This window comes from Arvicanthis niloticus, chromosome 3 (genome assembly GCF_011762505.2).
Source record: "Arvicanthis niloticus isolate mArvNil1 chromosome 3, mArvNil1.pat.X, whole genome shotgun sequence".
In the NCBI taxonomy this organism is placed as follows: domain Eukaryota; kingdom Metazoa; phylum Chordata; class Mammalia; order Rodentia; family Muridae; genus Arvicanthis; species Arvicanthis niloticus.
The window spans coordinates 89056469-89071080 of NC_047660.1; the positions used below are offsets into that span (position 1 = coordinate 89056469).

Consider the following 14612-nt stretch of genomic DNA (forward strand, 5'->3'; position numbering starts at 1 on the left):
TCATGTATTAATGCCTGTCAGATACCACATTTTCTTTTTGTGTTCATACATTTTCTACTTTTATTTTTTTTTTAGATATAGCATCATACATAATGTAGTATCTTATGTTAGACTTCTCCCATTTAGCAAGCTATAGCATATGTCAGTTCATTTCTTTCTTTACTAAAGAGTATTTCATTGTGTGGGCATACACAATTTGTCTATCTATTCACCAACTGAAAGATATTTACCTATTTTCCATTTAGGGCTATTATAAATAGATATCCCAATAACATCTGAGATTGAACCTTCATATAGGTGTATTTTTCTTTCTCTTAGGAATACACCTATGAATAGAATTACTAGGATGTGAGATACATTTATGTTTACTCTCTCAAGAAGCTGTCAAGCTGTTTTCCAAGAAGCCTGCACAATTCCATGTTATTACAGGCAGAGAAAAAGGAGTCCTATGAAAAAAGTAAGTGTAAAGACACAAATGTAAACTATGTAAAATTGTACCATTATTATTTCATGCAGGTATTTATAAGCATATGCACAAGACTTCAATGCACAAGCCCCTATCTCTTAACTTGCTTATGAATTGTTATAATACAGGTATTTGAATACTGTGAATATAATGTGAATGTTCTGGTAAATATTTAAGACCATTGTCTAGCTGTGAAATTATTTGTGTGTGTGTGTGTGTGTGGTGTGTGTGTGTGTGTGTGTGTGTGTGTGTGTGTGTGGTGTGTGTGTGTGTGTGTGTGTGTGTGTGTGTGTGTGTGTGTGTGTGTGTAAATTAGCCATCCTCTTGAGGTGTGGGTTATTTCAGGCTTTCCACACATTCTTTGAATACAAAGGTGTATCATGAGCAGAATTCTATAGCACTATGTATCTCTTAAACCGCTGGCCAGGGTCAGTGCCATGTTTTGTTGACTCTTCGTACTTCTATAGTTGTTTTGTGCTGTAACTTTTTGCCTCATTCTTTTAGAATTGTGGTTCTCTGGGCTTTCCTACTGAATTCCTGGCCTCCTCCACTGCCCAAGACAAATTCTCTTAGAATAACAGCAGCCAAAGGCTGAAGCTTCACAGGTACCCATGGCTGGCCCAAGTCCTTTCCTGGATTTGGATCTAGCCAAAGCAGTCCACAGCACCAGGCCTCTTGACAGTCTCATAAGCACATCTCATTAGTGACAAAATCAAACCAAATGAGTTACAGCAATAATCCATCACAGACTATTAATTTTATCAGTGCAACTCACATTTGCACTGGATCTACTTTAGTCATTCATACAGGTACAAGACATCAGCTACAATTTGTCATGGAAACTTAGTTTACTGTAATTTAAAACTATTGTAAACAATGTGAACAAAAGGTTCAGATTGGTGAATGTGTTGGTATGTGCTAATGATCTTATTTTTGCCAACATTTTAAAAAATCTCCAATGCAACTCTTATTAATGGAAGCATCAATTTTCAAAGCAAGTTCCTCGGTGGCCGGCAACACCTGTAGTATCCACTTGAGCTCTGTGTATTATCTGGCCTGCAACATCTGTGCTTCTGGATCTCCCTTAAGACCCCAAAGGCCGGGCACACAGCAAGCATAGTGTTCCTTTCACTGCAGTGATAGATCCCTGAGATATGATTATGTTGTAGAAAGTATCCATTCTGTAGCAATTCTTAGACCAACATGACTGAGAATGATTTTACAGGTCATACTTTAGAATCTGGGAAACAGTAGTTCCGTGTTTATAGCCAAGGAGGCGGAAAAGAGCCTGTGAGGAAGTTCCTTTTATCATGTTTACAAAGAGTAGACATTAAGTGGAGGGGAGTGATGATGGGCAGATGATTCATCAGTAGAGAAAAGGCTCTCCTCAGAGATTCACCTGGAGAGAGGGGGGAGAAAGATTTTCAAAATACCTAGATTGTGTCTGAATAAGAGAATGAGGTGAGGGGAAAAAATGAACCTGAATCTGAATACCATAGCAAGACTTCAGTGAGATCTTTGACATGGGGTGGTAAAAGGGAAGTTACTTTAAAAGGGCTGAGAAACCTCAATGTTAAATTTTAAGAACGTACAGTAGAAAGCAGGCTACTATTTTTATGTGGCTAAAAAGTTCGTGTGTCTCTGTGTGTGTACCTATTTTCAGAGGGCAATGAAGGCATGGTACTCAAAATAAAATAGAACAGCATGTGGGAATTAAAGCACAGAATAAATGAACCTGGATAGAGTGAGCATCATGTCGCCTTCCTGCTGTGTTAAACAGGGAACACAAGGAAGGACCACTGTTCCTGAAGTGAATGGTGTGAATGCTGAAACTGAACCAGCCTTCTGCTGCAGGCACAGACAGAACCCACTGAGTCACCTGAGCACACAGCAGCCAGCAGAGCCATACATCACCACACCTCAGACTCAACACTGGAAGACAGAGCCACTAACTTCTGCTTGGCTGTTCTGTCAAGAAAGATGAATTTTAGAATAGAACACAGAAAACCAACAGCATTAAGTGAAGACACTGAAGTGGTCATGCCCAGTTGAACAAGATTTGAGTCACTGTGTGCTCACTGGTAAATCAGACAGCCTCACAGGTGAGAGAGGTACTACCTTCTGGCACAGAAAATGCCAATGTCAAACTTAGTTATGAGGTGTCCCTGAACTCTTTCTGGGAGATATATATATATAAATGTACACACATACACATATAAATCTCTACTTTAGATTAATACAGTTGATATTATCCTTATATCAGTTTTTCATGGCTTATATGTTTAGAAAATACAAATTATATATTCCCTGTTTGTATGTGAAATTATATTAAATAAGTTTTTCATTCAAGGAATTTTGTATATGTACTGTTCAAAAATGACTGAAAATTAATATGACATTTTCTTCCTTGTATAGGTTTGTAATTGAAGTAGTTTCTTTAGACTATCATGATCCATCCTAATATTTTCTTAAAGCAGATATTTATTTAGACAGAAACCAAGGCACGAGACTTGCAATCAGTGAGGACGTGGTACAACTGCTAAGTCCTGGAATACCCAGGTATAACGTGTGTGGAGGGAGCTTGTAAATGAAAGTCAGAATTTGAAAATAGCAGTATTCTGTATGTTAGTGGGGAAAGGAGTTCAGAGAAAACAAACTGTGGAGACAAGCACATTTTTATAATTATGAACTTTATTTTTTATTTACTAAGTCAACACTTTCAGGAAAGAGACTTTACATCTGGTTTCCATAATTCATTTTACAGGCAAATTCTAATATACATTATGTACTCTGAACTGGATTGTAAAATCAATGGGAGGAGAACATTGCAGATACTGTTTCTGGTTTCAGTCCATCATGACCAAGTTCTCAAGGCCAGCATTACTCATCAAGGCAATGCTCTACCAGGAAGAAAGGGGCAGCTTTTACTTAACAGGGTGAAGACACAATCTTTAATCAATTACATAATTATAGGGACCTTATAATCATTTGTCCAAATGTATCCTCTCAAATTGCTGCAGCAGAAAGTTACAGGGACCCATGGAAAGACCAACAGAAATGGAACTCAAGCATCCGAATGAGGAAAAGAGCAGATGATCATCTCCAAGGAAAACTGCGTGTGTGTATATTACGACTATACCTCATTTTCAAATGTGTGCATACCCATGCAAACGCAACTACCCACGCTAGCTCAGCGACACGGGAGCTGCTGTGGGGAATGGAGAGTGGAAATGGTGCTGCAGTCTTACTGAACAAAAGTTGCACTTTTGACCCCAAAGTGCAACTCAGGAAACTGGTAGGAACACTCTGGTGGTAAAACCAGGAAGCCACCTGCATCTGGAACACCATCTAGGGCATGGAACCTCGGAAGTGACAGTTACCGGGATCAAGTTGTCTTGATACAGTGAGTAAGATACTTAAGGGGATGATGGACATTCAAAGAAAACTTAGTGCTATCATGGGCAAAGTGGCATGCTGGGATACAGTTCTCTGAAAAGCTGTACAGCTACCTTCAAACAGCAACAATTACAGAAACGTTCATTTTACTAAACAAAGCCACACCCAGAGGAGGCATCTTGATTTTTCAGGCACGACTGCAAGCAATTAAGCTCATTTAAAGTGCATATCTGATATTTTCTCTCATATTCAGATTTTTACTTACTAAAATGCTTAGTAAGTTCCCTAACATCTATATAAATACAGCCAACAGTAGTCAATGTGCCTGAAAACACTGCATGAATAAAAAATAAGACCCAAAAGAAAAGTGACAGGTAGAGAAGTCTCTGTGTTTAGAAATCTTCCAATGATACAACTCTATAAGCCTTTGTTGGATGTCTTGAAATCACCTGTACCTATGCCAATGAACATCTTAGACCAAGCTTTCCTGGAACAAACTCAATGCTACATAGCAAAACTCTAGCTCAAAAAACAGCCAAGCATCCTGTTAAAAAGCCAAGTAATTAATTCTGTATATTCTTTTCTTTTTCATACATGTGAAAATTAACCAGCCTCACTCATGGGACTTAGAATTCACCTCCTCCCACTGTCTTCACTGACAGAACACTGAGTAAACTATGCTCCTGCAGAGGACAGTCAGCAGTGAGTTTTGTTGCTTTACAGGCGCATTCAAGAGACTGAGCCACATTGAGAAGATGACGTCTGCTTATTCAGCAGTGCTGGGCCCTCATCTGGACTGCGTAGTATGACTAGGAGCAGAGATGATGTTATTCTTGCAGATTTTCCAGAAAACTGCAGGCCAATAGTCTATATTATTTGTAAATGCATCCTAGATATTTTCTCTGGGTGATATACTTGAAGCATAGATCATGCTTCAAAGGCATACTGACGAGGGCTGGGAATGCAGCTCACTTGGTAGAGTGGCTGCCGAGCACACACAGGGCCCTAGATTCAGTCTCCAGTGCCACACAAAACCAGGTGTGGGGCTGCACGCCTGAAATCTCAGCACTCTGCAGATGGAGGCAGGAGATAAAAAAATCCAAGTTTATCTTTGGCTACACAGTGAGTTAGAGACCAGCCTGGCATTATGTGAGGCTCTTATCTCAAAGAAAACAAAATATGTTGATAAGCCTGCCTATCTTCTATCAAGACTAAGGCCCAACAAAGGTATAAAGAGGGTGAACTGGTGGATACATAGTTCTACAAACTTACTAGGGAGAAAATAATTAAAGTGGAACAAAGACTAGAATAGAGAAATTACTGGACGCAACAATTTAATATAATAGACACCAAAGATATCTCCCTCAGACAAAAGGGTTATAAATAAATTTAAAAATTCAAACTTTACTTCAAGGATAAACCAATTTGTGGAAGTATTCCATAAAATCTATACAAGTCTCTAATTGAAAAAAATAAAAACCCTAACACATTAATTAGTATGTTCTATTGCAGAGAATAGAGTATTATTGTAGCTTATGTGCAATACATGAGATTAGTTTTCATTCTCCGTAAGGAGAAACCGTATGTGCCCACATATACTTGTAGCCAGCCTGGCTCCCTTTCATGATAAAGAGTAAGTGCTTTTGCCCACAGCAAGGATGACTCCATCCCATCTCGCCCATGTGCAGCATGTCCTGAGCTTCCTCTGACAAATGTGCTGTGGTGTGAGACTATGCTTGCCTGTTCCCACACTAGAAAAAGGTCTGCATCTCCAAATGGCAAATTCACTTGATGGGCTCTGACATTTAAGGGAAGACGGCCCCCAAAGGGCAGCAGATGTGACCTTGCAATTTTGCACTAATGCATTTGATGCCATGTTTCTCTTTGTAACCTAGGTACATTTAAAAAGAAAGTCATTTAATTGGTTTGGCCATCATTTCTTTTGATACATTTTTTTGGTCAGCTAATCAGATACTGATCAGAAAGGTTATCTTTCTGAGAAATCTTAATGTGAATTAAACAAGCTATGACCAGCCTAAAGATGGCATGATTTGGGCAAACATGAGGTAAATTCACTCTACTGCTTGAGAAGTGGCCAGGAGCACAGCTGGTTACCTGGAGGCCCACAGCTACCTTCCATAGGACATCTGGAGCAATCTCTCTTAACCCACAGCTACCTTCCATAGGACATCTGGAATAATCTCTCTTAAGAAAGTATTCTTTCCTACCTACAAATTAATTTCCCTCAAATCTACTTTTCAAGAAACTGTCATTCAGCCTTCCACTAACAGAAAAGAGAAACTTAGGAAACCCAGAAAAGTGACTTATTATGATAGTCATAAATTTATATATTTTTCTTAAAGTGTTTTAACTCATTTTTTTATAGAAAATAAGCTTTAAAACCCTCTTTTATATCCCATCAAAATTTTGTGCAAATATCTCAAGTCCATTATTCCAGTCTTCAGACATTAGGAAAATGTCAATAAATACAAATATTATAATAAAGAATTTTAAAATTTCAATGTATGTTATAGAAACTTGGAAGTAGTATGATGGATCCATACGTTAATAAGATTGAAAACTCAATTACCAGCACAAAATTCTAGCCCCAACAGAGGTTACAACTGATATACCATAGGCATCTCAAGCTCTCCAATTTACCCAGTAGCAATATAAGCAAATAGTAAATGTGTGTGTAAAACAAGATGTTATAGCAACATAGAATTGGTTTACATAAAATAATGACAACTGTCAGCATGGGAATTTGTCTGATAAATGGAGAAACAGTAGGACTAGATTACTGATCCTAGAAAGGAGAGATAAAACTGGTAAAGACTCCTCCACTAAAAGCCTGGTCTTTCCTTACTGGGGACCTTTTGCATAGACCTCATAAATACACAAAACCTGGCCAGAACCCTGCTTACAGACAACTACCTTCCATCAGCACTATGGACCTTTAGTTAAAATAGCAGCCATACTCACAAGAGGAATAAGCATAGGGGTCAGATTCTGATAACCAGTTATGACGTACCACAACAGGACTAAATCAGCCAAGAATACATCTTGCCTGATAAATGGAATATTCTGACTTTTCTGGTATGTAGAAAGAGGGCTAGATAGCATGAGGAGGGGCTTGGGCCTCTGAGATGGATAAGTAAACTTGTGTTTACCTGAGACAAGTATGTGCAAATGGTATATAATTCAACCAGGATATAAAATGGAAGAACCAAACTGGTAGAAGCTTCTGCATTTTAATCTTAAGATTTGCTGAAATAGAACCTCCAACATAGTGTTGAGCTGCACATAAAGCTATTAGAGAGCAGACTGTTTTCAAAGGACAAATTGGCAAGTGATGGCTATGCACTTAATGTATCTTTGGTTTAGGAAGACGAGAATATCGATTAGAGGCTACACAATCCCCAGAATGCAAACTGCTGTGTGGAGCATGCAGTTCTTTCGGTCGTGATAACGGCCTTGGGATGCTTGTCTTGGCCTGGAAGTTTTGAGGCTCTGCTTGGGGATTGCTTATTTGTTTTTGCTTGAAAGAGCCAGAAGGGGGACGGAGTTTAGATGTTTTCAGATTCAAATGATTTGCAAGATTGTTTTGATTCGATGTTGGCTGATGTTTTGAATTGCATGGTGTGATTCCTGGTGCCTTCTTACATGTGGAAGTTCTACTTGGTGATGAGTCAGAATCTGAAGGAGGTGTCAAAGAACTCAAGTTGGATGGCTTTAAAAGCTGCAAGGACTTGGGCTGAGGACATTGGTTTCTTCCACCCCTCTTAGTCTGGTCCACTGTACTTGACTGGGAAGGGGTCTGAGGAGGAGGAGGAGTTACAAACTGCATGTCACTAGGTTTTTTCTCTGCCAAATGATAAGGCTCTTGAGCATTCCGAGTCATGCTCAGGTTCATTTCAGAAGGTGTGTCCTTCACCACATCCACTGGGAACTGTGGGCTTGACGAAAAAGGACGCTCTTCCAAACCACGGCTGCTGTCTTGTTGCAAGCCATGTGTAAAGCTTCCATCTGGATGCGCACCACCTGGACACATGCCTTGGACTGCATAGTCACTGTGGGCCTCGATACGTTGTGACTTTATTAATTTTCCCTGGGCGTGGTCTGTAGATCTGGGAAGGCTGCTGGAAGGCTGTAGTACTTGAGGCTGTTAAAATTTAAAAACAGTACCAACAATTTATATTAAAAATTTACCAAGAATTAATGCAAGTTTAATTATAATTAAGCAAAACTGCCACTTATACTTTAATATGGAAAATATGTGATTTCTTAAAGAATGGATTGCTATATCCAAGCAAACTCATGACACATATAAAAATGATTATGCAAACAAAAATGATACAAGCAGCAAACACTGAACAAGATCCAAAATTAAATGGGACAAAAGAAAATCTTGAAGTATTTACTGAAGGGGGGAATCCCTGCACCATTATATTTATTGTCTTTACTACCCTTACCTACAAGGGATCCCGAGCACATTTCAGTAGCACTTTGATTTAATTTTCATAGGTGGTACTCACATCTAAAGGTAACCTTCAGCATATTACCCACTTTATTTTATAAACATTGTTTTGCATACATGTGTATATGTGCACCATGTGTGTGCCTGGTAACTGTAGAGGCTAAATTAGGGCATCAGATTCTCTGGAACTGAAGTTACAGGCGGTTCTAAGGTTCCCTGTGCCTGGGAACTGATCCTGGTCCTATGCAAGAGCATTCAGAGCTCTTAACCACAGAGTCATTTCTCTAGCTATTATGCATTTTAAAATTCATGTTTTAATGCTTGTTGTCAAATGCTATATCTCTTTTGAGAATTACCAAATACAAGATTTAGAGTAAAAGACTATTGTATTAGTTTATATGAAATTCTAATAACTTAAACAAAAACATACTGGGCTTACACTTAGCCCAGTATTTGCAAAGCACTAAGTTCAACCCTTGGAGCCCCAGCAAACCAAAAGTCTTTTCAGTGACAGCTGAGAGAGTATAGAGATGCAAGCACCTGGAACTAAAAGCAAGCACAGAAGACAAGTTCTTAAGGCTATGTAGCCTTGTGTGCCTTCAGTAACCTACTGAGACAACACTTTACGAACTCAAGAGAACATATGACCCTTTATTTTTGGCTATCCAGTTTTTAGGGTTTTTTTGTTTGTTTGTTTTTGTTTTGTTTTGTTTTGTTTTTTTTAAAAAGGTACAAACTAACATGGGGGTCAGTTAAAACAATCAGTAACCATTTCCTCTCCCAGACATATACTTTCTATTTAATATCTTGGGCTAAAGTTTCATATACTTTGGGTTTAAAAGTGTGAATTTTAATGAATAGTTTTTCACTAATAAAATACTTTTTACTATGCTAATCTACAAAGAAACCTACACAGTGCCATTTCAGCACCTCTGCTGCAGGAATGGACTTCTCTGGTTGCATCACTGTGTTCTGTTACTCCTTGGCCAGCACTGGAAGTGACTGCCCAGGGTCAGCAGAAACAGACTGGAGTGACATGGCTAGGACTGACTGAGAACAGGATCAGCGCTCAGAAGGGACGGCCTGGTACTTTAAAAGAAGGGGAGGAATCATAAGATATCATGTTAGTTATTGCTCCAGCATGGAGGAAGGAGGGGCCCACAAGCTCCAACTCCTGTGGCGCAATGAACAAGCTGACAGCTTTGAGGGGAAGGTGTTCATTCTCTTCAAGGATGCTACTCCTGGTAGATTAGCCAAGCTGAAGTGGAAGACTATAAACCAAGGAGAACATGGGCAACACAAATTGGATTGATAAGTTATTTTATTTTTACTCTTCAAAAAAAAGAATACAAGGTTGGGATGAAGAAATGAAGGCAAATTCTGGGAGGGGATGTGGAAGAACTGAGTGGGTAAGAATGATCAAACCACATGTATGCATTCATTAAGGTTTTAAGAAAAAAACTTATTTAAAAGCCAAAACAATAGTCAAAATTAATCTGTACAAAGAAATAAATACTAAGATTAACTCTGACTGTGGAATGTTTAAAATAAAGCTAACCCAATCACTGCCTAAAGCTAACTATCCCAGACTTCAAAGACAGTAGGTACTTTAATAACCTATTATCATGGAGATGAATAAAATGTTTAACATGAAAAATACTAAAATTCAGTGGATTCCCTGAAGGTTTCCCTAGTAAGCATATAAAAGTAATCACAAATGTCAAAACGATTTAATAGATCAAACAGGGCCATACTAAGGAAGTCAGGATCTCCCCAAGGCGGGGTCTAGAAAACAGCAGCACTAATGGCCAAGCACAGGGACCTCTATTTTCTTTTCTCACCTCCAAACAGAATAAAGTTGTCTTATACCAATGTAAAAGATCTTAAAGCAATTTAAAAACTGAAAATATAAGTGACAAATTTTTTTTTGGTTTTTTTTTGGGGGGGGGTTGTGATTTTTTTATTGGATATTTTACTTACACTTCAGATGCCATCCCCTTTCCCCATTCCCCCTCCCTAGAAAACCCCTATCCCATGCCCCCTTTTCCTTTTTGCATTTATATACTTTTTAAAAATGTTAATCAAAGGCTTTATAAGTTTGGTAATGCTTAATCAGAGGTGTGACCCACTACCCAACCTAGATATATCAACTATCTTTGACTGGTGGAGACACGTGAACATATGCCTCCCTGTCTCCCCCCTCTTTCTCTCTCTTTCTCTCTCTCATCACCTAGCTTCTCCTCTCCTTCTCCTCCTCTCCGTACTCCTCTTCCTCTCAGTACTCCTCCTACCTTAGCTCCTCCTACATATCACCCTTCCTGTTAAAATAAAACTTTTCTCTCAAAATACAATTAGAGCATAATTATGCCAATTTGTACCAGTGAGGTACAAGATAGTCCTAATACCCAGTCCATCATTTTGTTGACTAACCAGAACCTCTGTCATCTTTCCTAACTAAAACACTTAGTTCTGAACCTGGCTTTTTCCTTGGCTTTAGAATGAATGTCAGCTGAAAACCATCCCTCCCCCCCCCCCCAAAATCTTTTCTCTCAAGGTAAATAGCCAGGATTGGCTATGAGACTATAAGTTTTCAACCCCGTCAGAAATCCAGAATGACTGAGTTAACTATAATTGTGAGAAGCACAAAGCATAGCCTCTAAAACTTAGCCAATTTATAGAGACTGCTGAACACCTGAACACTCCCTATACTACAAAAGGTTGGAGCATCTGATCTTCAGCCTTCTGGCCCGGGATCATCTGACAGACCTTAGTGCTGCAGAATTATTAAGGTCTGATTACTCTGTCTAGGCAGATATAATCAGTCGACTATTCTGCAAGTGTGTCCTTTTCTGGACAGTAATTTGTCTGTAGATGGAAAGAGGCAATTCTTGTCTAGTGACTGTCTCACCACAACTGGAGTAACTCCAAAGATGCTCAATTTCTTCTTAGAATTTAATACACGAAGCTGTCAGGAGCAAACAGGTCTCTAATCAAAATGGACATTAATACAGAAATGTTTGTAACGTCAATTCTGTGGACTTCTGACGTTTTGAAAACCAACTATCCATGTAAGGTAATCTGGACTGTTGTCTGTTAACTCCACTCAGCTATTTCATAAGTGACAATTTTTAATCATGACTTTTTAATAATGTTTACTACCTTAGGAACAAAAATGTGCTCCTGGCCTGAAGAAAATCTTTTCCTGTTAAGACAGAGCAGTCAGAGCCGCCCTTCTAGAGCAGGCCACTGACTGGACACAAGACGTCCACTCACACTGCTGACTACTCATGTTCCCTACTTCTTAGAGAGAAATACACAGAAACACAGCAGGCAGAAGGTTGCTGCATGTATCCAATGGAACAAAACTCCAGTTACAAGACTGACAGAAAGTGACACAGCTTCTAAAAATATAGCATGCTAAGTCTTTATCTGAGGGGAATAAGATTAAACAGTTATACAAATCAAGTCTAAATTATCATCTAATTAGAAATAAACAGTAATTTTTATAAGATAAATAATGTAAACTTTACATTTCATAAAAATTATTTTTAGTAGTATAATTAATTTCCCTATCCTAAAATGATTGCCTTATGTTTAAAAACTGTAATTTGGGAAGTTCCACCATTATGAAGAGTAAAAGTCTCTTTCAAGAAGAGTCAAACAGTGGGCGAAGTCTCCTACCATGGACTAGACTGGCACTAACAACAAGCTACCCGCTAACAGCTTCAAAACACCTATGTGTATTAAAATGCATAGTGCTAGAGTGAGAAAAACCAGAGGTGGCCACTCAACAGTCCCTATGCTTGACAGAGCTCCTTAAGTAGAGCAGGCAAACTCAACAACAAAACCACTTCTGACAACATGTGATCCAAAAGAAAATAAAAGTCCAACTGGAGAGAAAACACACAAAATGTACAAATGGCTGGACCGAGTTTTTAAAGGGGGAGCAGGAATTGCCAGGTAGACCAGAAAGGAAGGACTGCTGAGACGTGTGCTGCTTCATGACCAGGACTAACAAAAACCATCCTGTTCTCTCACTTAGATGCTATGACAATGTGGAGAGAGCACTGTTTTGGGGGAGAGACAAGGCTGGTGCCAACAAGCACTTGCCAAGCTACCTCACTCAGTATGCTGGATGATGAGAGTTCCTAATGAATGTTAATCAGAGATCTGAGGACTCAGAGTGCTTGCTTCAGGATCTCACTGGAGACAATGGGGGGAAGAACCTCTAAGTATTTAGTCAGGTAGTAAGCTATCAGCAGCCCAACTGAGCTATCACCAACAGCTCAAGTAAAGTTTTAAGTGTAAAATCACCATACTATTGGGCAGTAAGACAGGTCAGACTTGAGGAGAAGGAAATTCACAGTACTTCCTGTTATCTGGGCAAGGTCTTCCAGGAAATACCAACTAGTCCTTGCACTTCATGGCCTTTACATGCTCATAAGACCCATAATAGTAGGCAACAAAAATTTAAGCACCATCGGGGAATTCAGAAATCCTCCTGTAGTAACAGATGAGTGAGACTTAGTACTCTGTCCTTGGAACTTATGGAAGGTTTGATAGGAAAGTTCTCAAATGTAGACTGATGTCCAGACCCTCTACCTAGGCTCTACAACTGCAAGTCTCAGAAGAGCTTTAAATAAACATCACTATTCTACAAACTCTGCAAATTCTATAGATTCTACAAATTCCACAGGGTAAACAGTTATGTGTTAAGCACAATGTCAGCAATAGGCACTACTGGGGAATTGTGCAAAGGCTTGATGGTAGTCTTTAGCGATGACCTCAGATGCCTATTTGGACTGCTTGCAAGGATAACTAGAGACAATGAGTCTCTTTGTGCAAGCCCTATGACATTTTGTTTTACATACCAGTCAGCGTTCCTAGTATTTGTTCCATAATGGCGATTGAATACTTACTTGCCATGTAATCAGCAAGGGAATATTAGCTGTGTATTCAAGAATGGCTCAATGGGCCATAAACTAGCAAAGATGACTGGCTATGCCAATAATAAATCATGAATGATTAAATAAAATTCAACCTCTAAAAGCTAATGGACAAATAAGTCTGGATAATAGAAAATAATCACGTTTTCCTTAAAATGTTTGATGTTAATTACATATTAACTTGAACAGAAGTATCTTTCATAATGACCTAGGAGCTTAGCCATCAAGTGGTTTTTGTTTGTTTTGTTTTAAATTAAATAGGCATTTTTGGCTTAGGAGGCTAGAAAAACCTATCTCAACAGGCATTTCGCTGTTTCCCTATTCCAGCTGTTAAGAGTTAACTATACATGCGAAGCACTTAGCACAGTGCTTCCTGACACATATGTCTCCTATGATATTAAAAGTGTAAGCAGGAGAGGTTCATGCATATGTCTTTAGTAACTGGGCCTGGTAGAATAGCCAAGATCTTTATCCCATGAAAATAAGTTACTTACTACAAAACATGAGGTTTCTAGGTTCAAATGCATGGTTCAATCAGTTAGCCACAGCTATGTTTTAAATCAACAGTAGCTATGTGTATTATGACATCAAAGCTAAGACTGCTCTATTTCCTTCCTGACAGAAGAAATAGAGTTAGAACATTAAAGTATATTAAAATTTTGAACAACTTATCAGATGAAGCTAGTTAGTCAAACACAGCATTGAATTACTCAGCTTCTAGAATCAGAGTGATGTTAGTTTGAGTTTTGCATCTATTCCTTACAGTTGGTGAGATACTGAGCAAATCATCACAGTGCCCTGAAATGAAATTTTGTAATTAAATTTCTACAAATAAATGCATGACTAGCAGGTCCTTAACACAATGCAAGGCATTTACAAGTACTAGAGAAATGTTATACTCCACACTGGGAAGCAGGGGTTTCCTTCTGCCCAAGCATAGAAACCCCAATTCCAAGTTTGCGCACATGCTGGCTACTTTTCCTGAGCCTCTGAGTGGAAGGTTGTTAGCCTCTTCTTTTTCACAGATGTTTAATGAAGTAATGTTCAAATTTCACATACCTTGTCGGCAAGTGGCAAAGATCTATTTTAAAGCATCCGAGATTTTTAAATGTAGCACTAAAACATCACTGTCATATTATTTGGTTACCAGTTATAAATTCATGGGATTTCAGAATATACAATATAATCAGATGATTATTGAAAGTTGTAGTACATAAAATCTATATATTCAATACCATCATACAGGCAATAGCTTTCCTGAAAAGCTTCCCACTTGCTTCTGAGTTGATTCTCACCTAGAAAGGATAACAATTAGGCACACCAAGCC

At 38.7% G+C, this 14612-nt stretch overlaps 1 protein-coding gene across 10 annotated transcripts in view; it reads right to left on the reverse strand.

Moving 5' to 3' along the window:
• Positions 1-3137: 3137 nt before the first annotated feature.
• Positions 3138-14612, reverse strand: part of Ccser2 (coiled-coil serine rich protein 2) — a 110610-nt gene continuing 99135 nt past the window's right edge. For all 10 annotated transcript variants that reach the window (XM_034497374.1, XM_034497379.1, XM_034497377.1 and 7 more), the window contains one exon: positions 3138-8024. In XM_034497374.1, coding sequence (XP_034353265.1) covers positions 7227-8024 — 798 coding nt within the window. In that variant the 3' untranslated portion in view covers positions 3138-7226. The remainder of the gene's footprint in view (positions 8025-14612) is intronic.